A 27,703-nucleotide genomic window follows, 5' to 3' on the forward strand; every position below is an offset into this window, starting at 1 on the left:
TCTACTACAACTCTCCATAAAATAATTACAAGCCAAGAAACTCACCCATGATTAGGTGTCATTCTTATTTTCCCCAATTCCATACTGACACACAGGTTATTAAGGCTCTAACAGTACTAGAATATCCCGTGACCTACATACTTCCCAAGCTTTCTATTAACATTATCTCAACCAATTCATACACTTCCCAAGTTCGCTTGTATAGTAAGAGGGAAAATATCATTACTGTAGTGAAATCTCTATACTCTATCACTTCACAGATACACTAGAAATTGATTTACCGAGAGACCAAACACCAATTATCCTAAAACACCCTCCTAGCCCAGAATAACCACAAGCATCCACGTCACTGTACTGGCGCCTGGCGGCTAGTCCCGTGCCGCCAGGCGGTGCATCAGACTTTTGGTAAAATTTCCAGAATTCCCACACCTTCGCAGCCCCACTCTCCCTTGCTTTTCATTCCAGATTAATCTCCATCATTTCTCGCGCCATCTCCCTTATGTATCGTGTTCCTCGCAGCCTACGCCCACATCTACTAAAATTATTCAAGCATCCCAATCACTGATCACCCTCACGACATCAAACCCCAATTGTTCAACCCTAAACGCTTGGTCATTGTTCCATTGAATTTCCATGTCAATTACACTCGAAATCAAAGCACTTCTACACCAATCCACTCATAAGACCCACCCCTTGATTTCCCTCCGAACAATTCACGCCAAACACTCAAGAAAAGCTTAAAACGAGTATTCAACTCGCGCCGCCTGGCGATCATAACCAATCCCGCTAGGCGGTTCATCCAAAAACACCCAGAATGGCCCAGACTATGAGCCGCCTGGCGGTACAGGGATTCACCGCCAGGCGCTGCACCCAGAACACAGCGAAATATACAGAAATGGATGAGCCGCCTGGCGGCTATGTATAGCCCGCCAGGCGGTTTCTGGAAAATTTCCAGAATTCAACAGAAACTCAGAATAAACACAGTGCATGCATATCTTAAACATTATTTTCACAGAATTCATACCAAACAACAATATAATCGCGGTAAACTCCCCTAACATGGTTCTCCTTCGCTTAAGCTTAACAATTTGTAGGATCCCCCTTGATCACCCACCTTCCTTGCTTCCTCCCTATTTAGCCACGCAAAATCACCCAGAACCTCTCACATTCTCTCAGATTTTCGCTCTCTCTTTAGGTATAGTTTACCAGCTTATCAAACCTTAGCCCTTAACCTAATTTTCCTTTTTAAAGTGTGCCTAAACTAAGGGATTAATTACTAAAACGAAAATGGCATTGAATAAGACATAATGTGCCATTCAATCCCTCCCTATGGCTGCCCTTCCAGCCTCCTTTGGCTGCCCACTCACTTAGGTTTCCTTCCCACCTTTCCATATTCACGTCAAAACCAAAATGCCAAAAATATAAAGTTTAATGTAAGTTCTCCAAGGCTCGAACCCACAACCATGTAATTGCCAAATCAATATCAAATCATTTAACCAATCCATATTTCATGCTAGGAATCACAATTCAATTATCATAATATACAAGAACATGTTTTCATAAATTTAAATAACAAAACCATAACATCAAAAGTTAGCATACATAGGACTCGAACCCAAGTCCTCTCGCACAATCAAAGTGCTCTCAACCATATGAGCTAGCACTTTTCCACGTCATACCAATAATAATTTAATGTCATAATTATTACCCCTCCCGTATTTATTAATTAATTATTTATTTAATTAATTAAATTCTACGGGTCTTACAATACTCCCCCCTTCTTAAATTTTTCGTCCTTGAAAAAGAGAACTTACCAGTGAAGAGATGAGGATAGGACCACCTCATGACATCGTCCATCTCCCATGTCATTTCTTGAGTTGCCTCATCCCATAGGACTTTCACGGTTCTGATTTCCTTCCCTCTGAGCTGTTTTGTTTGAGAATCCAAGATTCTCACTGGTCCGGCTCCAATGGTTAAGTCCTCCCATATCTGCACATCGTCATCCTCCAGAATGTGTGTAGGATCGGCTATGTATTTTCTCAACTGTGACACATGGAAAACATTATGCAAGTTTCCCAAGTGTGGTGGCAACGCCATCTCGTATGCTGCAGGACCAATCCTCCTCATGATCTGGTATGGTCCGATGAATCGAGGTGTCAACTTCCTCGATTTAAGTGCCCTGCCAATACCTACAGTAGGGGTAACTCTGAGGAATACGTGATCCCCTGCCTCAAACTCAAGCGGCCTCCTCCTCTTGTCCGCGTACGACTTCTGCCTGCTCTGAGTCGCGCACATCCGATCCTGAATCACCATCACCTTCTCGGTGGTCTGCTGTAAGAACTCTGGTCCAAGAACCACTGCCTCACCATCCTGTTGCCAACACAATGGCGTCCTACATCTCCTACCGTACAGGGCCTCGTAGGGAGCCATTCCAATACTGGTATGATAACTGTTATTATACGTGAATTCTACCAACGGTAACACATCACTCCATGTACCCAGATGATCTAAAACACAGGTTCTCAATAGGTCCTCCAACGACTGTATAGTCCGCTCAGACTATCCATCTGTTTGAGGATGATAGGCGAAGCTCATCCTGAGCTGAGTACCCAAAGCGTTCTACAACGACTGCCAGAACCTCGATGTGAACCTTGGGTCTCTATCTGACACAATACTCGCTGACACTCCATGTAATCTAACAATCTCTCGCACATACAAATCTGCCAGCCTATCCATATTCATCTTCTGGTTAATCGGCAGAAAATGAGCACACTTCGTCAACCTGTCTACTATCACCCAAATTGAGTCGTGCCCTCTCACTGATCTCGGCAGGTGAGTGATGAAATCCATGGAAATGCTGTCCCATTTCCACTGTGGAATATCCAGAGGTTCTAACATACCACCCGGTCGCTGGTGTTCTATCTTTGCTTTCAGACATACCAAGCAAGAAGCGACGTAATCAGCCACATCCGTCTTCATACCAGTCCACCAAAAAGAGGCTTTCAAATCCTTGTACATCTTAGTCATACCCGGATGTATGCTAAGACGACTCTTATGCCCCTCATCTAGGAGCATCTTCCTCAGAACCCTGTTGTTTGGAACACACACTCTCTCCCTGAACCGTAGAATCCCATCTCCGCCCATTCAGAAATCCTTCCTCTTCTCAGTGCCCAACTTACCAATTATCAGCTGCAGTTCCTGATCCTTACCCTGTTTCACCCGGAGCTCATCTAGGAACTCATTCGTAATCCTCAACATGCTGCATCGTATCTGTCCAGGCCCCATATCCAACCCCAGATTCATGTCCCTCAACTGTTCTATCAGCTCCAACTCTCTAATCATCATAGCTGATACATGAATTCTCTTCCTACTCAAGGCATCCGCTACGACATTAGCTTTACCAGGGTGGTACAATAGCTCAAAGTCGTAGTCCTTTAAATACTCCATCCAACGCCTCTGTCTCATATTCAGCTCTTTCTGATCAAACAAGTATTTCAAGCTTTTATGATCGCTGAATACCTGGAAATGCGCCCCATACAGGTAATGCCTCCATGTCTTGAGGGCAAACACGACTGCCGCTAACTCCAAGTCGTGTGTCGGGTAATTCTTCTCATGCACCTTCAACTGTCTCGATGCATAAGCTACAGGCCGTTTATCCTGCATCAGCACACAACCTAACCCCTGACACGAGGCATCACAATACACCTCAAATGTTTTAGTCGTGTCAGGGATTGCCAATATCGGTGCGGTGGTCAGTCTTCTCTTCATATCCTCGAAGCAAGCTTCACACTCGTCTGTCCACGAGAAAGGCTGGTCCTTTCTTGTAAGCTGTGTAAGAGGACTCACCATTTTGGAGAAACCCTCCACAAACCGTCGATAATACCCTGCCAGACCCAGAAAACTCCACACCTCTGAAACTGTTTGGGGCCTCTCCCACTTCACCACAGTCTCTATCTTTGCCGGATCAACGGCTATTCCTTGGGCTGAGATCACATGGCCCAGGAATTGTACCTCTTCCAACCAGAATTCACATTTCGACAATTTCCCATACAACTGGTGCTCTCTGAGAATCCCCAATACTACTCTCAGATGCTCTGCGTGTTCTTCCCTGCTCTCGGAGTAGATCAGAATGTCATCGATAAACACTACTACAAACTGATCCAAATATGGCCTGAAAATCCTATTCATGTAATCCATGAATATAGTCGGCGCATTGGTCACCCCAAATGGCATCACTACATACTCGTAGTGACCATACCGTGATCGAAAAGCTGTCTTCTGGACATCCTCCGGCCTGACAAGGATCTGATGATACTCAGATCTCAGGTCTATTTTCGAGAACACCGCAGCTCCCCTCAACTGATCCAATAGATCGTCAATCCTCAGCAACGGGTACTTATTCTTTATCGTTAGCTTATTCAGCTGCCGGTAATCAACACACAACCGGGAGCTACCATCTTTCTTTTTCACTAACAGAACTGGTGCTCCCCAAGGTGATGCACTCGGTCGGATGAACTTCTTCTCAAGCAGATCCTCAATCTGTTTCTTTAACTCGGCTAACTCAGCGGGCGCCATTCTGTACGGTGCCATAGAAACTGGCCCAGCGCCAAGGATGAGATCAATGGAGAAATCTACATCCCTGCTAGGCGATAGTTCTGGAATCTCATCCGGAAATACATCTGCGTATTCATCTACTACCGGAATCCTGCTGATCTTCTCGGCCGTGCTCATCTTCTCTGCTTGAGCCACAATCATGTAACATGTAGCTCCAACCTCAATCTCCCTCACCGCCTGATTAGACGAGATAAGTTCTAGCCCCACCGTCTCAGGAAACACTATCTGACGCTGCCCGTAATCAATGACGACATGGTTACTCGACAACCAATCCATGCCCAGAATCACGTCTAGACCCTCCATCGGCAAACAAATGAGGTTCAACCTGAACCTACGGCCTGCCACCTCTATAGGGCACCCCACGCACATAGAAGTGGTGGATACTTCTCCAGACGCTGGCGTCGCAACTAAAAGCTCGCACCCCAGCTCTCGCATCGTAAGCCCGAGCCTCCTCACACATTCATTAGACACAAACGAATGAGTGGCTCCCGAGTCGAACAACACCACCACCTCGTGGTCACACAACAAACATAGAAACTGTAAAAGGTTACCTGACTGTTTCGCCTCCGTGGTCGTCAAGGCGAACACACGCCCCGGTGCTCTGGGTCGATCTCCTACTGGCCTCGTAGCTGGCGTACCACCAGCTTGTCTTCTGTTAGGACACTGACGTGCAAAGTGCCCTGTCTGCTGGCATACGTAGCACCTACCAGTACTACTGCATCCACCTGTACTGTTGGCAGGTTTAGTACAATCCTTCCTCAAGTGTTCCTCGCCACAATTATAACACCGTAATCTTCCCCAGGTAGTCGGCGGTCTACTATAAGGTTTCCTCTGAGGTCTGACATCTGGGGTAGTCCTCTGCTGTTTCCCTCCACTACTCGACCTGGTCTCCAACTGCCTCCACAGTCTTGGCCTGCTCGACCAAAACTGGAAACTCTCTAATCCGAAGCGGCACCAGGAAACGGCGTAACTCATGTTTTAGGCCGCCCTCGAACTTCCTACACCTCCACTCCTCGGTGACTGCTGGAGTGTAGAAACGCGCCAGATATTCAAACCTCTCTATGTATGCCGCCACAGTCATGGTCCCCTGTTGAAGAGTAAGGAACTCTGCCTCCCGCTCGTGTCTCGCACTGTCGGGAAAGTACTTCTCCAGGAACCTCGTCCTGAAGGCAGTCCATGTCACCTGCTCCTCACGGGTCTGCATCAACTGCTGCATCCCCTGCCACCAATACTCTGCGTCTGCCACCAAGAGAAATGTGACAAACAACAGCCTCTGCTCATCCGTGCATCCCAGCACTCTACAGATCTTCTCGCATTCTCGCATCCAGGCATCTGCCTCATCAGGGGTGGCCTTGCCAGAGAACTTGGCCGGCCAGTGTTTCATGAAATCCTCCATGGATACTGGTCGGGTAGGTGCCACTACAGCTCTGGGTGGCGCCGCTATGGGCTACATCGCGTCCACCATACGATGGATCGCCTGAGCTATGTCATCAGCTCCAGTTGTGTTCTTCCTCCTACGGTTAGCCATAGCTCGTGCACGCCACATATTATAGCTGTTCACATATACAGCTCATATTAGGATTTCATATCCAAAAATAAACGAACCACACAAACAATTAGTCACACAAACGTAACACGGTATGCTCACTCCCCATAGACCCCAAAAATCATTTTGAAAACCATTGCTCTGATACCAAATGTAACATCCCGTCAGGATATTACGGATTTATAAATAATTAAATGGAATAAATAAGACAGCACGATTAATAATACCTCATTTTCCCAAAACGCGGGAAAGTTTAAAACTTTATTAAATGAGCAGATAAATTTTAGAACGTCCATTACATAATTAAAACCACAATGTTATTAAGTCACCCATCCGGGTTTACAAAAGTTTCCAAAACAAAGCAATACAAGTAAAAGTTCCCCAAGCCAATCCCCTCTCCGCGACTAAGTTGCACCAGAGCCACCTACATCACCAACATCTGCTCCCGTGTACCGCGTACACGATCATCGCCACACACACGCAGATAGGGTGAGCTTAGCAGATAAAATCACATATATACAAAGCTATAAACATATATATATATATATATATATATATATATATATATATATATATATATATATCAACATGCATACATATCACAACACTTAACTTAACTTTCCACATTACCCTATATTTCTATTCCTGCAATCCGATTCCCAATACGTTTATTTGTGTTCTACATCGTCTGATGATTACTTCAAGGTGACTTGCTGCCATACCTATCGGCCACAACCGATAGAGCACGTGCGGGAAAACATGCTACGGATCATACACCGCAACGCCAGGTAGAGTTCCCATATACGAACAAAGCCCGTATTGTCCCAAGACTACCAAACTCGTCAGCCAACAACTGAGGAGGGCAATCTATCTGGACCCATCCGTACTGGCCACAACCAGCACACTCATACCGGCAACACTCGCCAACCCGAGCCACAACTCAAGGGTTTCTCGTGTTCATCCGCCATCCCGAGCCACAACTCAAGAGATGCTATTCCGAGTCACAACTCGAGGAATACCACGTGCTTAACCCCTATCCCGAGCCACAACTCAAGGGATACGTTCCGAGCCACAACTCAAGGAACACCAGCAACCTCACCCTTAAAGCATCACTAGACGCACTGTAGATCACAAATTCACATTCAAAACTCAAGCTGCAACAGTATAATTCGCCTGGCGGGGGACACGTGCCGCCAGGCGCTGCCAGCTTCCAGACCGCCTGGCGGGGGACACGTGCCGCCAGGCGCCAAGCGCCCCATAAATCACAACTTCTGCAACTACCGCCTGGCGGAACTGTTTCCATCGCCAGGCGGACGCTGTTCCAGAGACCACGAATTTCGTCGCCATCGCCTGGCGAAACCCCCCTGTCGTCAGGCGCCTCCTGCACCAGAGCTCCAATGTTGCCTCTCTACCGCCTGGCGGACCTGACTCTGTCGCCAGGCGCCGTATCAGTACTTATGCAGTACTGGTTTTGGTCAATTACCCTTCGCATCTTGCCCTCACACCCATCCTCAATCCATTATACTCCTAGCTCAGTGCATGGTATTATTCACTTAGGAGAAACTGTACCACTCTCCCTCTCTACTACAACTCTCCATAAAATAATTACAAGCCAAGAAACTCACCCATGATTAGGTGTCATTCTTATTTTCCCCAATTCCATACTGACACACAGGTTATTAAGGCTCTAACAGTACTAGAATATCCCGTGACCTACATACTTCCCAAGCTTCCTATTAACATTATCTCAACCAATTCATACACTTCCCAAGTTCGCTTGTATAGTAAGAGGGAAAATATCATTACCGTAGTGAAATCTCTATACTCTATCCCTTCACAGATACACTAGAAATTGATTTACCGAGAGACCAAACACCAATTATCCTAAAACACCCTCCTAGCCCAGAATAACCACAAGCATCCACGTCACTGTATTGGCGCCTGGCGGCTAGTCCCGTGCCGCCAGGCAGTGCATCAAACTTTTGGTAAAATTTTCAGAATTCCCACACCTTCGCAGCCCCACTCTCCCTTGCTTTTCATTCCAGATTAATCTCCATCATTTCTCGCGCCATCTCCCTTATGTATCGTGTTCCTCGCAGCCTACGCCCACATCTACTAAAATTATTCAAGCATTCCAATCACTGATCACCCTCACGACATCAAACCCCAATTGTTCAACCCTAAACGCTTGGTCACTGTTCCATTGAATTTCCATGTCAATTACACTCGAAATCAAAGCACTTCTACACCAATCCACTCATAAGACCCACCCCTTGATTTCCCTCCGAACAATTCACGCCAAACACTCAAGAAAAGCTTAAAACGAGTATTTAACTCGCGCCGCCTGGCGATCATAACCAATCCTGCTAGGCGGTTCATCCAAAAACACCCAGAATGGCCCAGACTATGAGCCGTCTGGCGGTACAGGGATTCACCGCCAGGCGCTGCACCCGGAACACAGCGAAATATACAGAAATGGATGAGCCGCCTGGCGGCTATGTATAGCCCGCCAGGCGGTTTCTGGAAAATTTCCAGAATTCAACAGAAACTCAGAATAAACACAGTGCATGCATATCTTAAACATTATTTTCACAGAATTCATACCAAACAACAATATAATCGCGGTAAACTCCCCTAACCTGGTTCTCCTTCGCTTAAGCTTGACAATTTGTAGGATCCCCCTTGATCACCCACCTTCCTTGCTTCCTCCCTATTTAGCCACGCAAAATCACCCAGAACCTCTCACATTCTCTCAGATTTTCGCTCTCTCTTTAGGTATAGTTTACCAGCTTATCAAACCTTAGCCCTTAACCTAATTTTCCTTTTTAAAGTGTGCCTAAACTAAGGGATTAATTACTAAAACGAAAATGGCATTGAATAAGACATAATGTGCCATTCAATCCCTCCCTATGGCTGCCCTTCCAGCCTCCTTTGGCTGCCCACTCACTTAGGTTTCCTTCCCACCTTTCCATATTCACGTCAAAACCAAAATGCCAAAAATATAAAGTTTAATGTAAGTTCTCCAAGGCTCGAACCCACAACCATGTAATTGCCAAATCAATATCAAACCATTTAACCAATCCATATTTCATGCTAGGAATCACAATTCAGTTATCATAATATACAAGAACATGTTTTCATAAATTTAAATAACAAAACCATAACATCAAAAGTTAGCATACATAGGACTCGAACCCAAGTCCTCTCGCACAATCAAAGTGCTCTCAACCATATAAGCTAACACTTTTCCACATCATACCAATAATAATTTAATGTCATAATTATTACCCCTCCCGTATTTATTAATTATTTATTTATTTAATTAATTAAATTCTACGGGTCTTACAGAAAGGGTATAAGCCACAATTGGAAGTGCCCCAAACACGACTCAACTCCTGCACTTTTAGCTGCTCATGCCAATCATTCAGGGTTATCATTGCAAAAATAGAAGGCACACAGAACAAACATATGCAAGAAGGGTAAGCTAACTTAAATAAGAAGAAATCATGCAATTTAATAGTTAAGCATCAATCAGGGTCGACCACACAATTATCAGAATCGTCCAATTCACCACAACCATAACACAACATCACCATTCTAGACTCGATATCCGGATTATGTAAGTGACATTGGAGCTCTTGGTGGCTTGCACTTGTGACGGTTCCCAAACTCTGCAGAGTTTTAGGCACAAGGGGTATTCACCCAACTACTCCCAAGGTAAGTCCCCTTCACGTCTATGACGGATCGGGTCCATAGACTAGGACCTCCTATTACTCCTCCCAACATAATTCATTATACTCTATATGAGTCTTAATGGTTATTAGGAGCGTCAGGATACCACCAATATGAGTCCTCATGTCCTTACATTCACTAAAACCATCTTCCTTAGAATTTCCCTCGAAATCCTAACTTCAACACATTCTCATACAGACTAATTTCACACAATTATCATTACACTGACTATCATGCATAAAATCACATACCAGATAAGCCATAATCACACCAATTCACTGAACACAACTTCATTTAATCAAAAACAGGGAAGGAACTCAAACTCTGCAGTGAATCTCGCTCAAGCTAGAGGACCTCGCTTGAGCTAGAGAGTTGTCTCGCTTAGGCGAGTCACTTTCGCCTAGGCGAGACTCCAAACAGAGAGTAACCCAAAATCTGAGCGAATTCTCGCTCAGGCTAAGCTGTCTCGCCTAGACGAAATTGACTCTCGCTCAGGTGAAACTAGCTCGCCTAGGCGAGACCTCGCGCAACATCAGGGGTGAATTTCTGGTATTTTCGCTCAGGCGAGAGCTACTCGCCTAGGCGAAATCATCAAAATTTCAATATGTTTTCACATGCAAACCACACAGTTCATGCCAAACTCGAAATTCACCACACACAATTGTTCACACTCATCAATCAACACCCAATTCATGCAATTCTAACCTTAATCAATGATTTCTTTGCGAAATTAGAGTGAGAGGTTAGCTTCCTTTACCTTAATTAATCACCAACTAACATGTATGGCTTCTCACACTGAGGCACTCCAAATTACAACCTAAGAGACTGAAATGAAGGTTCACACAATAAGGATAGGGCCCTAATTTCGGTCTAGCTCAATAAGAACTTCCAGAATTCGAAATTGATTAGAAGTGAGAAGAAATTTCTACTTACGTTGAGAGGATGGAGGTTTAGCTAGGAAGGAAGTACTGGCTGATCCTTCTGATTTGTTTGCTGCAATTCAGAAAGAAGGATGGGTCAGAAAAGGGATGTTGTACTCTGGTTTGAGGAAGGGAGGGAGACCAGTGCAGAGAGAAAAGAAAGGAACGTTAAGCTGGTGTGAGTGTTTTCAGTGAGTATGAATTGGAAGAGAAAAGAGAGAATCAAAAGGGGCTTCACATAATTTGAAATGTACTAATGTATTTTAAATTATATAATCTATAATATATATATATATATATATATATATATATATATATATATATATTTCAAATTATAAAATTCAAAATTCAAAATTTAAATTTTATATTTTAAATTATTTATTCTAAAAATTTCTGAGTTATACAGTCTGGAATTAAAAATAAAAAATTTAAAATTTTGAAGCTTGTAGGATTGTTGGTTGAAACTATGGAGGTGCATTTTCGGCCCTGCGTGTTTATTGGGCTTGAATTTTGGCTCAAACATTGGATCTAGGCCTAGAACATTGAATTGTGGTAAAAAAACAAATATATGATTTTATTGTTATGTGACAACGTACAAAAATATTTTATATATTTTTCTACAATCGAGTTATGTGGTTCAAACATAGAAGATTGGACGAGATGCTGTAATAAAGTTTACAAATAATCTTATCGCTTGCATTCAAAGTTTGATTTTAGGTTTGTAGGACAATATTTAGTCGACATATGATTTAAAACAAAGATTGTTCTGTATATATAATTTTAGTACGTAAACATCATATATATTTTAAAACATCAAACCATTTTTTTTAAATTTTATTTAAAGTAATAAATAAATATTTTAATGCATTTAATTTTCAACTTTAACGTAATAAAACTAATTTTACATAAAAAGAATATTCAAAAAAAATATTAAACATAATACTTTTTTAGCATCCTCATTTTTCTACTCAATACCTTTTTCATTTGACAAGTGGAAACTGTATTGGATGCAGTAATCCGAAATAAACATTTATTTAATTCATTAGAACTAGAGATAATACGATCCAGAACATTGTAAAATCGAAAGAAAAAGCTGCAATCAAAGAATTACTTATTGAATCCGTAACCTATTTCCATGGAAGTATTGGTAATCCCTGAAGCATTGTTTTGCTCCAGTAGTTGAAGGATCTCCAATATTTTGGTCTTCAATAGCAGTGCTTTTCATTTGGGAACAAAACATGGTATTAACCACAGAAGCAATGATCCTCTGTGTTAAGAACTCATATTGTGTCGTATTGTTCCATTATTGCATAACTTGTATGTGTTCCAATATTTAATTTCATCTTATGTTGCAGAAGACCAGATGTTGTCTAAGAGTTGAAGAAATTTGCTAATAGGTTATTCAAATGTTTGACTAGAATGCTTCTAACTTGTCAATTGAATTTAAAACTCAAAAATATGACCTAAAATCTTTTAGAAAAGTTACTTCCCTACCATAACATTGCACCTTAGCTACAAACTTCGTTTCCAGGTTTTCACTTTTCTCTCAGTTTCTCTTCTCACTTTCTCTTCTTGATTTCTCTCTTGGTTTCTCTCGTTTGCTTTCCTCATTTGAGGTTCTTCATTCACATGTTCCATCATTCACAAGTTCTTATCGCCATATTTATCATTTGTTTAGATTCAAACCATTGTTGTTGGACTCAATTCTCGTTCAAAACTATGTTCACAAGTTTTCATTCCCCTCTTCTGAACCTTAAAAAAGATTGATGATATGCTTGATTTATATATATATCGTAAAAGCCTGAAAATCGCATGAAAATATATTTGTCTTGTTTTTAATTGGTTGTTTCTGGTTCATCTAGGAGTTACTGAATGAAAAAAATGTATATATTTTTTAAATATTATAATAGGCTTCAATTGTTTTTTATAACCGAAGCATAGAGTCAAATAGGCATCGGTTGTTTTTCATAACCAAAGCCTATTCCTTTATTTATTTATTTATTTTTTGGGCTTTGGTTTTAGAGACAACTGAAGCCTAATGTCGAAGTTTATGCTTCAATTCAAAACTGAAATAAAAAAGATCCCATTTTTTTATCTCGCCTGGTTATGCTTCAGTTTGGGAACCAAAGTACAATGTCGAAAATAATCGGTGTAAAAACTCTTCGCTGCATTAGTGATGGCATATCCCATAGCATGGCTAAACACTTTCATGAAGAATTAGAATCATTTATGCAAGGTGAAGCAAAGCTTTTTCCTTTTGGGTCAAAATGGAGTATCTCTAGTAGATTAGGAATATGTTAAATTATGCCTTTGGTCCAATTTTCGTAGGAAAATATCAATTTGGTCCCTTTTTCTTTATTTGTCTCAATTTGGTCCCTATTTTGGTAAATTTGATGCAATCAGGTCATTTTTGTTAGTACGTACTAACAACGTTAAAGAGGTGTCACGTGTGAATTCGTGATTTTTTTTAATGTAAAAAATAATAAATTTTTGCCACGTGTCAAGCTGACGTCGTACCACGTGGTAGCAACAGTATGATGTGGCAGTGACAATGCCACATGTCACTATCACACTAAGTGTCATTTTCTCATTCTCAATTTGGTCCATATTTTATTTTGTCTCAATTTAGTCCCAATTTTTGTAAAAATTTAGCAATTTTGTCCATTCCCAAATTGAAACCAAATTCAATTTTTATTTAAATATACAAATATTTTTATTAAATATTTTTATCAAGATTAAGTTTATTTAAATTTATATTTTACTTTGAACTTTATTTAAAATTGTTAATTAAAAATAATGTTAATAGCAAAAAATTCAAATAATTGTATTGATATTTTATTACATCATACTTTAGTATTGTTTTTTATTTGAAGTTATATTTCAAATAATTGTATTATTTTAATTAGTGTAGGATTTTTGAACAATCTTGCTTAAGTTATAGGACAATGTTGTGTCTAGCTTAAGTTAATCTAGGGTATTTATTTTTTTAACCTAGATTGGTGGAAGACATCCCACACATATGATGCCAGATGACAAGCCTTTAGTGAAGAGTTTTCTTAGAAAGCTAGTGGTCATGTGTCATTATCCTAGCCGAGAAACTTCTACTAAAGTGACTTTCCACATGGCACTCTAGGAGTGGAGAATTTTCCTAAAAGTGAGATTGGCACATGTCATGCTCTCCTTCGCCAAGAGGGGGTTTTTAGGGTTTAGAGGGTTTTGGTCTACTTTGGATACACCTTACTCTATAAATAGAGGTCTCCCCACATGTATTTTCACCTATGAATTGAGTAATGCTATGCTGCCAAATTTGTGTCATACTACTTATTTAGGTGACCAAAAGGCTAGAGCATCCCATGTGATCTCCTCTAGCCACCCTCCTCTCGAGTTTGCTCAACCTATCTTGAGAATACACTAAACACCACCATAGCTTCTTTCCTTGCATAGTTGGAAGGAGGAGCCACCATCTCACCACCCCAAATGCCATAAAGGAACCATAACTTCTGCATATAGCTTCTGCACCACCATATTCCTTGGTGGTCTCGCTCTTGGCTTGAGTCATATAGCTTGGAATGAGATCATCCATCACATATCCTTTCATGTAAAAGGAACACATGTGAAGACGTTGTTATACAAGGACTTAGTATAGGGAAAAATATTGCTAAACTTGAAAAAAACCATTCTCGGTGTTTTGAACCACCAAAAGGAGTTAGTTGAAATTTTAGAGGTTCATAAGTGAGAGGTGATGTGTTATTGTATAGGTAGGTAAAGGGTATAGTAGAATTATGGTACAAAGGGGGTGTCAATGAGTATAAGAGGGATAAGGTCAAGGTGGTGGGGAAACGAAAGAAGTGTTCGTGGAATGTGGAAAGGTTATAGTTGTAGAAGAATTATTATGTGGTGGTGGAGTAGGTTGATTGACCATAAGAGAGTATAACATTCCATAAAAGGGTTTGGTAGGAATGGGAAAGGGGAGACCATGGGTTTGGGAAATGGTTGATGGTGAAGAACCAAGAGGAACAATGTTGATTATAGAGGGTGAAGAAGGTGTAGAGGTAGGTTGGATTGATTAGGATTAAACCTGATTTTTTAGTGATTCCATGGTTGGCTGGAAAGTATCATGGCAGGATTCCATTGTTTGTTGGAGGAGTTGATGGTGCGTATCTTGAGCTTCCATGTGAGCTTGCATTATTGTTAGGAGCTCATGGATGACTCTGAGTGGATCATCTTTATCTTTGGTGAATAGTTTGGGAGGCATGGAGGTGGATGAATTAAAGCACCAAAATAGCGATTGATGAGTGCATATTTATGCCCTCATTTAGCCTTTAATCTTGGATTCTTAATTAGTTTTTGTGCTTTAAAAAATCATTTTAATTAGGATTTTTTATAATTGAGTTTATTGAGCATAAGATGAAAAAAATTGTCAAAATCATCTTTTAAGTTGCATAAATGTTCTTTGCATATTTTAAAGTGTGTTAGTGCAGCTGCAACTAAGTTGGATGGAGGTGTGGAAATAATTGATTAAAGTTTCATGACACCTTAAAAATAAATTCAAGAATAACAAATAATCAAAGCCAAAATAAAGACAAGTCAATTGTAGGAAGAAGACAAGAAAAGCATAAAAAAGTGATGAAGTTTGGTTGAACCAAACTGAATTTGGCTAAGTCAAGAAGAGAGAACAAACAAAAAAATTGGATATTGCGGTTTTCTCTATCTGTTTTCACAAAAAAGACTTTGATAATTCAAAAATACTTATGATATAAGATAATTTGGGGCAAATATATCTTTATATATTTTATTTGATATTTTTAAATAATTATCTTATTTAATTATATCAAAAAATAATTATTGTCAAATCTTTTAGAATCTGGCCAGATCTTCTTAAATATTTTTAAATCTCCATAAAAAAATATATCTTGAAGATATTGGATGTATATAGAAGATGATGGAAGGAGATTACATTACTAGAAAGAAAATTATAACAATAGAAAATCTTAAAACAAAGCCCAGTCCAATTTCTATATGAATAGAGTTAAGGAAACACATTACGAAAGCTTAGGAACCCTTTGGGAGATTTAATTTCGTCCCCTCCACCATCTTTCATGTCCTCCCTCTTATTGTCTTCTATTTTTATTTTATTTATACATTCCATGGAGTGTGCCACTGAGGTTGATTTTGCTATAATTTTTGAACCGAATTCTAAGGTTAGATGGAATAAATTTATTTGTTCATTTAATTCTTTCTCCTTTTTTTTCATTCATTCTTTTCGTCATCACTCTCATTTATCTCACTCCCTATATTATTTTCAACCTCGCTCTTTTCAACTTTCTCCTCCAACACCTTTCCAATCCTAGTAATGATAACATTACAATGCTCTATTGGGTTTACCTCAATGTTAGTAGTGACATTTTTCTCAAATTTTTCCTCTAAATTCTTTGCCCGTTGACCCAATTGGGTCTCAAAATTCTGAACAGAGGCTTTTGTGCTTTTATGATTTGAGATGGAAACTTTCATGAATTGTTGAAGTGTGTCTTCAAGCTTTAACGTCTTTTCATGCCAAGAGGGTTGTTGTTGTTGTTGTTGTTGAGATGCCTTGTTTGAAGGTCTGGTTTGTCCCATGCTTGGACGAGACTTCTATCCTTGATTATAATTCCCGTAATTGACTTGTCATCCTTGATTTCCCATGTAATTAACCTCCTTTTGAGGTTGGCTTTGCATAACACATTTTCCATTAGCACGATCTCCTCCACATAACACACAACTTTGTACTAATTATTATGTTGGGGTTGAAAGACATTTTAGAGCTCTTCTAGAAGTGTTGAAAGTTTCTTCAAAAGATATTCTAGTTATTAAGTCATTAGCTTGTTTTGAGCTAATAACGCATCTTGAGTTTGCAACTCTAACACACCCCAGTTTTGTACTTGATTCTCTCATTTATGCATTTCAAAGTCATTGGATCCCATATTCTCTATCAATGCCTTCACTGCCTCAAGTGTCTTTCAATTGATCATGCCTCCAATTGACACATCTATCATCAATTTTGTTTATGCTCTCAGTCCTACCAAGAAGATGTTAATCTATTTTGCTCATCAAATCCATGGATATGAGTCTTTCTAAGCAATCCTTTGAATGTGTCTCATGCCTAACTTAATATTTCATCATAATATTGGTAGAAAGAAGATATCTCCTGTTTCCCTTGATTAACCTTTGATTGAGAGAAATTTTTTTGAAGAACTTTGTAACAACATTATCCCAAACAGTCAAGCTATTCTCAAGGAAAGAATGGAACCACACCTTTGCGTTACCTGCCAATGAAAAAGGAAACAAACTTAAATGCATAATTTCTTCAGGTACCTAGTTAATCTTGACCGTATTGCAAATTTTCAAAAATGTGGCCAAGTGAGTGCATGGCTTTTCATAAGATAACCTGTGAGATAAGAGCAAGCTCCATCTCCATGTTGGCTGCATTCACCACCGGCCTGACAATATTAATGAAATTCAACGACCATGTGAATGTTGAATATTCTCTCAAAGTACGTTGTTTGTGACTTTCTCCAGCCATATCTACTACCTCTCTTTCTTGTTCTAACCATTAAAGATGAGAAAAAATTTGGAAATCTAAAACATTATTTGCTTCTATTGCAAAACAAGGAAACACTAAAAAAAATGAGTTCGTAGTAACTGTTATTTATATCTAAAAATTAAACTATACACGAAATTAGAAAGAAAAACATATAGACAAATTATGAATAATTTAAACCAAAATTGGTAAATAAAACACAATTAAATAAACAAAACACTAGTCCCCAACAACGATGCCAAAAACTTGTTATGATATTGACAAGCATACCAAATCATACAAGTAATTAAGTGGATAACTCTAGATGTTGTTTTTCCATAAAGACTCGCGTTGTTTATAAAAATTATAATTATTTAATAATTTATGCGAAAAAATTTGAATGATGAAAACAATTAATTGTTACAAGAATAATTCTAAGATCTAAAATACAATTAAATTGATGAAAGTACTTATGCGGTAAAGACTTCACTAGGTTAGATTTCATACACTAAATAAATATGAAAACACTAAACAATATACTTCTAATTCCTACTATAGTAGTCACACTACTATTTAACAAGTCCTGATATCTTAGAGACAAGTCTAAACTTATTATCAAAAACCTTAATGTTTTAGACCTTTTTATTAAAAGTTTGTATTAAGAATTAAGTTTGGATATTTGAATGACCAATTGATGAACTCTATGTGTAGATGCATAATCAATTAGTTTTTCTATCCTAGTCTATGTTCTAACATCGTGTCTACTAATCAAATACTCACAAATATGTAATCAATACATTATTATGTAGTTAACACCAGTGCAGGAAGAGGATTTGGCAGCGGTTATTTTTATCATTCTACCATGGTTCCAAAACTGAGGCATATTAGGACAAGGACAAATGGGGTCAGCTTTTGGCCTTGGGTGTGAACCCAAGTAGAAATCCCACATTCTGCCTCGGTTCTCATGAGAATTGAAGTCATATGATGTCATAGAAAATCAACCCTAGGTTCTTCTGCCACCTTCGAACCACCATGGAAGTTGTTGTTCATCTTTAATTCATCGAAACCCACCACGCCACCTAAAAACCTCTGCCATTCACACTTTCACACATCAACGAGTCCACTATTGTCTCACAATAGACACCGAAGACAGAACCACCAACATTCACCACAAATCTGCACCATGAACAACAACGCCTGCACTTTGCGACCCACCTAGGTTCATCATGCACATGCAACCATGAACCACTAACTCTCCACCGTAGAAGCTTGTTGAAGCAACCACATCGTTCAATAACAATAGCAAAACACCGTGAGTTCATCCACTGACATCTTTTCCATTACGTTTTTCGCCATTTTTTCTCTTCCTTCATTCAACTTCAATCTCTCCATATATGACCCCGCATTCCTTACTTTGCTCCCAAATGACCGTGACAGCGTGGAAGGAGGCTTGATAGTGGTTGACGGCGTGGAAGGAGGCTGGATGATAGCGGTTGTGGACGAAGGCATGAATCCGAGGAGAGGAACGAAGGTGCTGCTGTGGAAGGCGAAAAACATTGCATTCATATATTTGAATCCCTAATTAGTTATATGGCCTCGATTCAATTTTTAACTAAGGAAAAACATGACTTTTGGCACCAGTTCAGCAACCACTAGAGGCCAAATGTTAGGCAGGAATTGCAAAAATGACACCACACATTATATGCTTCAGTTTCAAGATAACTGAAGCATATAACGCAAGGTAAAACGCGAGGTAAAATCCCAAAACTGCATTATTGTAAGAACAAGAATAGAACACAAGAGTATTGAAAAAGAAATATATTGAATAACATAAATCACATAGAGTTAAGATACATTACGTACAACCCCTATGAATAAGGGGTTTAGTTACTCCTATACATTCTGAAAACTAAAAAAGAATAATGGTGAATGCCTCCAATCTCCACTCTCCAACCTCCAGAATGTGCCTGTGCCTCCAAATATTGAATTTCAACTGTGTATGGCCTTCTATTTATAGATTTTCAAAAACGTACAACTTGTTGGGTTGGGTCTGAAATTTGTACTTGATTTTGTACTTTGAAGTAACTAACTCTGTTGATAATTGATTTTTTGATTTATTCTTTAATCTTCAATGATTTTCACTTATCTACAAAATTATAAACAAAATCCTTATATTTTCCAAATTATTAAATAAAATCTTAATTATCTAAAAAAAGATAAAATACTTATCTTTTCTAAATTGTTAAATAAAATCTTAATTATTTAAAAAAATAAAAATAAAAATACCAATGAAAGACAAAAATAACCATGATGAAAACATGATAATGCCAATTATCATGTTGATTCTATTGTAATTTCTTGTCCGAATTTTGAGGTTAGATGGAATAAATTTATTTGTCCATTTGATTCTTGCTATGGTTTATTTTTATCAATGTCTTTTGTGTCTTAATCAAGTAAAAGTAATAATTTTTACATTGTAACAAGTTAACATGGTGTTAAATCTACATGAGTCTAAGGGTTTTTAATGTTAATTGAGAATTTACTTGGATTAAAGTTAGAAACTTTCACATGATTGAATAGGGTTTTTCCAATAATTGAGAAGTTAATTTGATGAAGGTGAAAACTTTAATTAGAATTAATCAAGAAGTTATTTTGGTTAATTAGTTTTTTACTAGATATAAGTGGTAAAAGAATAGATATGATTAGGCATGGTAATATTAATTTAGAAGTTACTTTGATTAAATTTTTTATAATTAATCTATAGAGTTCTTGCTTTTTGATTTAAAAGTTACTTTGGTTAAAAGTAATGACACCAACAAATTAATTGAAAAATTACATCGATTAATTTGTATGGTAATTTCAGTATATTATACTATAGCAACTTCAATGATGAATAATCTTTAGAAAATCAATGATAAATAATACAAGAAAATAAAGATAAATAAAATAAATAAAAGTCTATACAACAAAATAATGAATGATAGAAATAAATAAAATTTGTAAAAACATAAAATAATATTAAAACACTAATAGAAAAAAAAAGGTTGATTCTACTGATTTTTCAAAGCATGATTCATTAAAAGTTTATATAACAAAATAATGAATGATAGAAATAAATAAAATTTGTAAAACACAAATAAGATTAAAACACTAATAAAAAAATACGTTGATTCTATTGATTTTTCAAAACAGGATTTATCATTGGTTTAAATAAGATAAAAATAAATCACAACAAAAATTAAATGAACAAATAAATTTATTCCATTTAACCTCATAATCTAGTTAAGAAGCAAAATTAACCCCAAATGCTTAACACTTCATGAAATGTAAAAATAACATCAAAATATAAGGGGGACATGAAAGATGGTGGAGAAGACGAAATTAGGTCAAGAAATGGTTCCTAAGCTCTCTTAATGTGTTTAAGTCTCTTTATATAGAAATTTGACTAGGCTTTATTTTGAACTTTTTTGTTGTTGTAATCTTCTTTTTGATAATGTAATCTCCTCAATTCATCTTCTAACTAAATATAATATCTTCAAGATATATTTAATTGTCATGGAGATTTAAAAATATTTAAAAAGATCTTGTCATATTCCAAAAGATTTGGCAATTATTATCTTTTGATATTTTCTAATATAATAAATAAGATAATTATTTAAAAATGTCAAATAAAATATTTAAAGATATATTTGCTCCCAAATCATCTTTTATCACAAATGTTTTTCAGTTATCAAAGACCTTTCCTGTGGAAAAAGATAGAGAAAATTGCAAGATCCAACTATTGTTGTCTATTCCCTCTTGGTTTAGCCAAATTCAGTTGTGCTAAACTAAACCTCTTCACTTTTTCTTGTTTGTATTGCATTCTTCATGCAATTTTTAACTTGTCTTTTTTGTGGTTTTGATTATTTGTTATTTTTGAATTTATCTTTAAGGTGTCATGAAACTTTAATAAATTTATTTTCACAACTCCATGAACTCAACTTAGTTGTTGTTGCATTAACACACCTTAAAATATCTAAAGAACATTTATGCAACTAAAAAACTATTTTTAACAAGTTTTTGTATCTCATGCTCAATAAACTCAATTATAATAAATCTTAAAATAATTTTTTAAAGTACAAGAACCAATTAAGACTCCAATATTAAATACTAACTAATGACATAAATATGCACTACGATCATTACTACTACTCTAGAAGAATTATACTAAACAAGATAATAAAAGATGAAAATGATAAAAGAAATATTCTTCATTTGCCCTAATTAACTAGAGTGTTATAACTACTGGATAAGAATCACTACAAGAAAATGTCTTATTAGAAGCCAATTTTAGTGACCAAAAGTTGTTAGTCACTATAATGACTAATTTAGATACCAATTTACAAAATAAAAAATTATTGGTTGCTAAAATAGTTACTATTGTGAATAAAAAATTATAATTGGTCACTAAATTGGGTTTTAAAATTAGCTACCATGACTTTGGCTACCAAAGGAACTTGGTCACTAAAAATTAGCTACCTAAGTTTTGGCTACCAAAATGACTTAGTTACTAAATTGGTCTCTAATTAATTAGTGACCAATTATAATTTTTTATTTACAATAGTGACTATTTTAGTAACCAATAATTTTTAATTTCATAAATTGATATTTAAATTGGTTATTAGAGTGACTAACAACTTTTGATCACTAAAATTGTAACACCCCATTTAATTTATTTAATCAAAATTAAAGGAAGCGTCACAAAAAGATAACATAATAGTGCAATCCTAGACTTTAAAACTCAACTCCGTACAATCCAAGGGACACCACGATGCCCAAAAGAAAACTGAATAAAAAGATTACAAAGAAAGTATGTAGATCCCAGGGACAAACAAGTACATGGGCCTTAGCCCTAAAGAAAAGTCCAAAGGAAACTAAAAACAAGCCCACACGGACTATGCGGCGGAACCATCACCTCCTTGTTGCCCACGGGTGTTCCTCGCATTTGCTCACACCGACAAGTTGATGATCATCGCAAAAGAGAGTACCACACAACAGAACACACAACAAAGAAAGTAGGGTAAGCTAGAGCATAAAAGATTTCATCCATCAAAATAGATATATTTTCACCAAATCATACACCCAAATCAACCAAGCATGTTATGACTTTCAGGCAATACACTACAACCCGACTCGACTCATCCGGATACATATAACTTGGTCGGATTCAGCGGATGCTTGCACTTGTGGTGGATACCTTTGCTCACCCCCGAGCTGCTCACCCCCGAGCTATGTGTTACAAGTGTTATAATGAATCAATTTTCCCTCACCACAAGGTTAGCCCTTAATGAATTTCGGGCCTCCTGCTACTCTCACCACAGGAGTCAGTTCGCTCTAGGTGAGACTAACTGACCCCTTAAAGCGTCAGGATGCAACCTTACCTTGAATCCTTACCTAGTTATACAGATGGGGCACCACCATAGACACCCACTAACAGGGGCCATGGAATTACGTCCCGACCACTGAAGCGCAACCCCGGAGGTCTCACCTAGAGACTCCAAGGAATTACACACTAACACAAACCAAAAATCATAAATCAACAATGAGGGAACACTAATCATGCCTACAATTTCATACCAACGTCTGAAAATAATTCCTCATTCGTATCACATGTTGAATCCTTACCACTGGTCATTACTGTAACATCCCTGGCTACCCCTCCTCGGGCCCCAGAGGCTGTCAGGTTACTACAGCCCAATACACCCCAACCCATCACCCTTCTCCGTCCATTCAACCTCATGTGTATGGGGCCTCATCTCATATCAATACCATGTCCCATAAATTCCAACTCACTCATTAATTTCACATGCCAAGTTTCCACAATATCCATCTTTCCATTCATGAATTATGTCACGCATACATGGCAATCCATTACATATATATACATATCTCAACATAACAATCATACCCAAACAATTACCAATCATCCAAGAGCAACCAAGCAACCAAACCACACATTGTCTCGCCCAGCCCCTCGCTCAGACTGAAGGGTCTCGCTCAGGCGAGACGGTCTCGCTCAGGCGAGACGGTCTCGCTCAGGCGAGCCCCCTTCGCCTAGGCGAGGGCTCAAAAAAGGAAGCAGGAACCAACGCGGGATCTCGCTTAGGCGAGACCCCTCTCGCCTGGGCGAGTTGTTCGCTCGCTCAAAATGATGAGCAGGTCGCCTGGGCGACCTTTCGCGAAAAAAATCACACAAAGCATTCCACGCATCAAGAACAATGATTAACCCATACAAACATTTCGCAAGCTCAAGAACAGGCGGAAATAAACAACTTAAACTCGAACCCTAACTTCCCGTACCTAGAAAAAGGGTTAACAGAACTTTGACAGCACGACCGTGAGCACTACAACTCTAGGAATGAACTGACGAGCTGAAAATAGAATGGTAAACGGAACAAAAAGCCGATTGTTACGAAGCTCTAGTTGTGAACTACGAAGGAATAACAATGGAACCCATACAATCTAGAAAGGGGAACTTACTTGGAGTAAGAACTGTTTCCGAGTCGGTTCGAGAAGGCTTAGGGCAAAACCCTAGCAGAGTGTCCTGTGAGAGCAAGGAGGGATGACGGCTGGTTCTGTGGAATAGTGAGAGTGAGTGGGTTAGGTCAGATTAGGGTTTGGTTTTATCACTTGGGCCAGCCCTAGGCCCAATTACAAAGGGCAGCCCTTTACTTTAGGGCAGAAAATAATAAAGCAAATTTTAATGGGTCTTACAAAAGTTAGTTAATTATAAAACATTTTCTTGTAGTGAATATAGTAAATCTAAGGCTAAACTAATTATAGTATTCAACAAAGTTTCTAATTGAAAATTTAGTCTTTCATCCAAATGTTCTTTTGGATCTTCGTTTATTAGGTTCATATATCCTAATACCAATAACATTAGTTTTAAGTCATATCTATTGAATCCAACTACATGAAATTTAAAATAAGAAGAAAAAACATAAATTTATCCAAAAAATGCATAAATTTAAAGGAAAAAGTTCAAAGAGATAAATAATATTTTAATATTATAATTGACTTTAGTAGGAACAATAATAGAACATTTATATAATTATATATAATTCATGTATAAAAACTAATAATAATATTAATAATAAAATTTTAGTATTAATTTCACTGTTCATTGAATTTCTAAATTATAAAGTCCACGATTTCAATATTATAATTAGTTAATATTAAATTCGATTGGTTTGGTTCGTATCAAACCTTATCCAGCTAAAATGTTTTAACCAATTTAATTTAGTTTGAATTATGAATTAAGAATTGATCCAATATATTTACACACTTAAAGCTCACTCTTTGACCTATGTGTGCCGAAGTGGCATGTTCGGACAAAAGTTATATGCACTAGGAGATCAAATTTTGTTCAAACTATATTATGTTTTTTTATAAAAAGTTAAATTAATCAAAACGCACCGTTCCGCCGCCAGCCCGCCAAACAAAAGTTAAAACCATTGCGACTTTACCATAATTATAATAATAAATGTACATTTTGAAATCTGAACAATTCTAGATTCACGACTAATTTGGTCAAGAAACATCACAATCTAGCTTTGCATTATTGACTTTACCTTTTCAAAAAAATAATAAATAAATAGTGATTACCACACTTTCTTATATATAAAGAAAAGCTAGTCCAAAACAGAATTGCGTTTATGGGAATCAATATATAGAAGGAATGATTGTTCTATTATATACATAAAAAATAAAAAGTATTTTCCCTTTCATGGTTAAAAATAATAGTTAATAATATTGATAAATTTGCCGATAATATATGTATAAACCTTTTAAAGTTAAAAATAACTTTTTATATAGATTATATATTTATTATAAATTTAAATGATACAAAACATGGTGTTTTTCCATCAAACAGTAAATTAATATAGAAAATAACTTTATATTAAACAAATTTAGTGTCGGTGAATTTATACTTCTTTACAATAGTGTTACCATTTTTTAATGTCGATTGTGTAACAACTGACACAGAAAAAACAAAAACTGTTACAGAATAATATAACTATGCACCAATGCAAATTTCCATTTCTCTCTTTCAGTGACAAGTCGGAATTTGACACAATGATATTTTATTATCACTTAATTCAACTTACTTTTCTCTTTAAGAAGGAAAGTTATGTCAAATTACTAGGTTGCATTTCATGACATTTTTTACTATTTCAATGTAATCATCGACTTTACTAATGTTTGACCTGGAGATACTTTAAGATAATCATAAATAATTTCATTTACTATTTTAAAGAATATAGTAAATTATTTAAAAATAAAAGTAGTCTGAAAAAATCAAATATGAATATTTTACTATTTAAATAATAATTAAAGTTATATAATTATTGCAATATAATTTTATTCCAATTTTTTTATTATTAGCAAAGAAGATTATATATATATATATATATATATATATATATATATATATATATATATATATATAATACTAAGATGTTAAAGCTTTATAAAAAAATTAATATTTCGAGATGAAAAGGAGAAGACTCCAAAAAAGTCATACTTCACATATGAGGATTATTCGTTGAGTCATGGATGGAGTCTAAAGAGAGATTCACATGTAAAAAATTCTCTAATTTTCAAGTTAGTAAAAATATGAGATTAGATGTTCAATTCACATCCGTAAGAAACAATTTGAATTTTTGATAAATACATTTGTTAATAATTACTAATAGAATTATAAATCGTAGGTATTTCGAAGGCGACCCTTACAAAGGATTTCGCCGTCGATAAGTTCGTTGATAAATATTAAATAGACTTCTAAGTCAGTTTTTGTATGTCTACTTACCACACATAAAATAGTACATACAAACTTGCATTATAAACAATAAATAAACCTACCAATTATAGAGACAAAATACCAATATTCAATACAATCAACATATCCAAGTTTATCACATGAAACGTAAACATATCACAATACTAATTAAACATAATGATGTATGTAAAAATAAAGTCAAACAATACCAAACTCAATCAACTTAATCAAACTAAATGTGAGGTAGCTCTGGTATTTGGTTGAGTTGGATTGGGTTTGACTGGACTGGTGCAGGTTGAACTAGTGTGAGCTATTGTTGGGACGGTGTTAGGTTGGACTAAGGTAGTTGAAGGGTCTGGTAGTCAGGAAGTAGCAATGTCAAGACTAGATTGTGTAGGGATTGAAACTGTCCTTTCAATTCCTCATAAGCTTGATCACGAGCTTTTAGTCGTTGTCTAAGGTACGTAATGTCCTCAACATTGAAAGTGGAAGAATATGGTTGGTGCATTCAAGCTACCGCTTCCACCTGGATTTGTAGCAAGTTGTCCTACCCCATATAGTCTTCCTTTATTCTTTCTACTGGCAACCTCAACCCAACACTTAATCCTAATTGTCTCATTTGTTGCAGGATCATCAATATTATTGTCTTCTGACCTGCAAAAATCTATTTTCAAATTGTTCCTGTTCAGTAAGCAAGAAGGCATTAGTTAAATATAGTAAAAATTAAACTTTTATGGGAAAAAAGTGAAAGTGTTTGCTTACATGTGTGTTTTTATAGTTTAATTAGTTTCCTCTTATTATTTCTCCCTGTCAACTACGTTTAACAAACAAGATTTTCCCTACTATTCAACTCAATACTATATCTCTAAATAGGAATTACTGAAAATAAAATGCTTTCAAACTAATTGCATCACCAAGAACGAATCAACTATACTACACTCGATATATATTATTGTCAAAATAATGTAAGAATTTATTTTTCATGTTGCATATCACTATTATTATTATTATTATTATTATTATTATTATTATAACAATAGTATTTTATGATAAAATATTTACTTTTATGAAAATAATATATATTCATTTATTTATATGAGAATAAAAAAAGAAAATTTGAAAATTGAGAAAAAAAAGAAGTAAAAGTAATGTTATATTTTTAATCTTTTAAAATTTTAAAATATTTTATCAGAGGACACAAATCCATTGTTTGACTTAAGTAATGTTATTGTGAGGAGTTCCATTTAGTTATGTTGGACTTCTAACTTCTACTAATGCAGCCAAGCACTTTTCTTTTGTTGCCAAATCCACGTAAGTCCTGATCAATTGGAATGGATTTGGAAAATGTTGAAAAAATGCCTTAGATGCTGTTAAAACAGTTTCTAGTCTAGTTTCAATAAATAAATTATTAATGAGTTATTATGCTGTTAGGGGATTTTGTCAGTTTTCTTTTTAATATGGTTTCTTATTTTGATTTCCATTATTTGTAAAAGATCTTAATAATTAATTGGGAATAT

General features: G+C 36.9%; 2 protein-coding genes across 2 annotated transcripts; both read right to left on the reverse strand.

The window, feature by feature from the left end:
• Window positions 1-652: 652 nt before the first annotated feature.
• LOC146884699 (uncharacterized) lies at window positions 653-2,430 on the reverse strand. The gene is made up of 2 exons (XM_085675980.1): window positions 1,815-2,430; window positions 653-864 (listed from the first exon to the last, which is right to left on the reverse strand). Exons 1-2 carry the CDS (start codon window positions 2,428-2,430, stop codon window positions 653-655), a joined length of 828 nt encoding a protein of 275 aa, XP_085532106.1.
• Window positions 2,431-3,144: 714 nt separating this feature from the next.
• Window positions 3,145-6,010, reverse strand: LOC146884700 (uncharacterized). Its single transcript, XM_085675981.1, has 4 exons — window positions 5,619-6,010; window positions 4,597-5,527; window positions 3,488-4,422; window positions 3,145-3,367 (listed from the first exon to the last, which is right to left on the reverse strand). Exons 1-4 carry the CDS (start codon window positions 6,008-6,010, stop codon window positions 3,145-3,147), a joined length of 2,481 nt encoding a protein of 826 aa, XP_085532107.1.
• Between the last annotated feature and the right edge of the window lie 21,693 nt (window positions 6,011-27,703).

The sequence above is a fragment of the Vigna unguiculata genome, chromosome 7, assembly GCF_037176805.1.
Source record: "Vigna unguiculata cultivar grain cowpea cultivar isolate G323 ecotype 2 chromosome 7, ASM3717680v1, whole genome shotgun sequence".
NCBI lineage: Eukaryota > Viridiplantae > Streptophyta > Magnoliopsida > Fabales > Fabaceae > Vigna > Vigna unguiculata.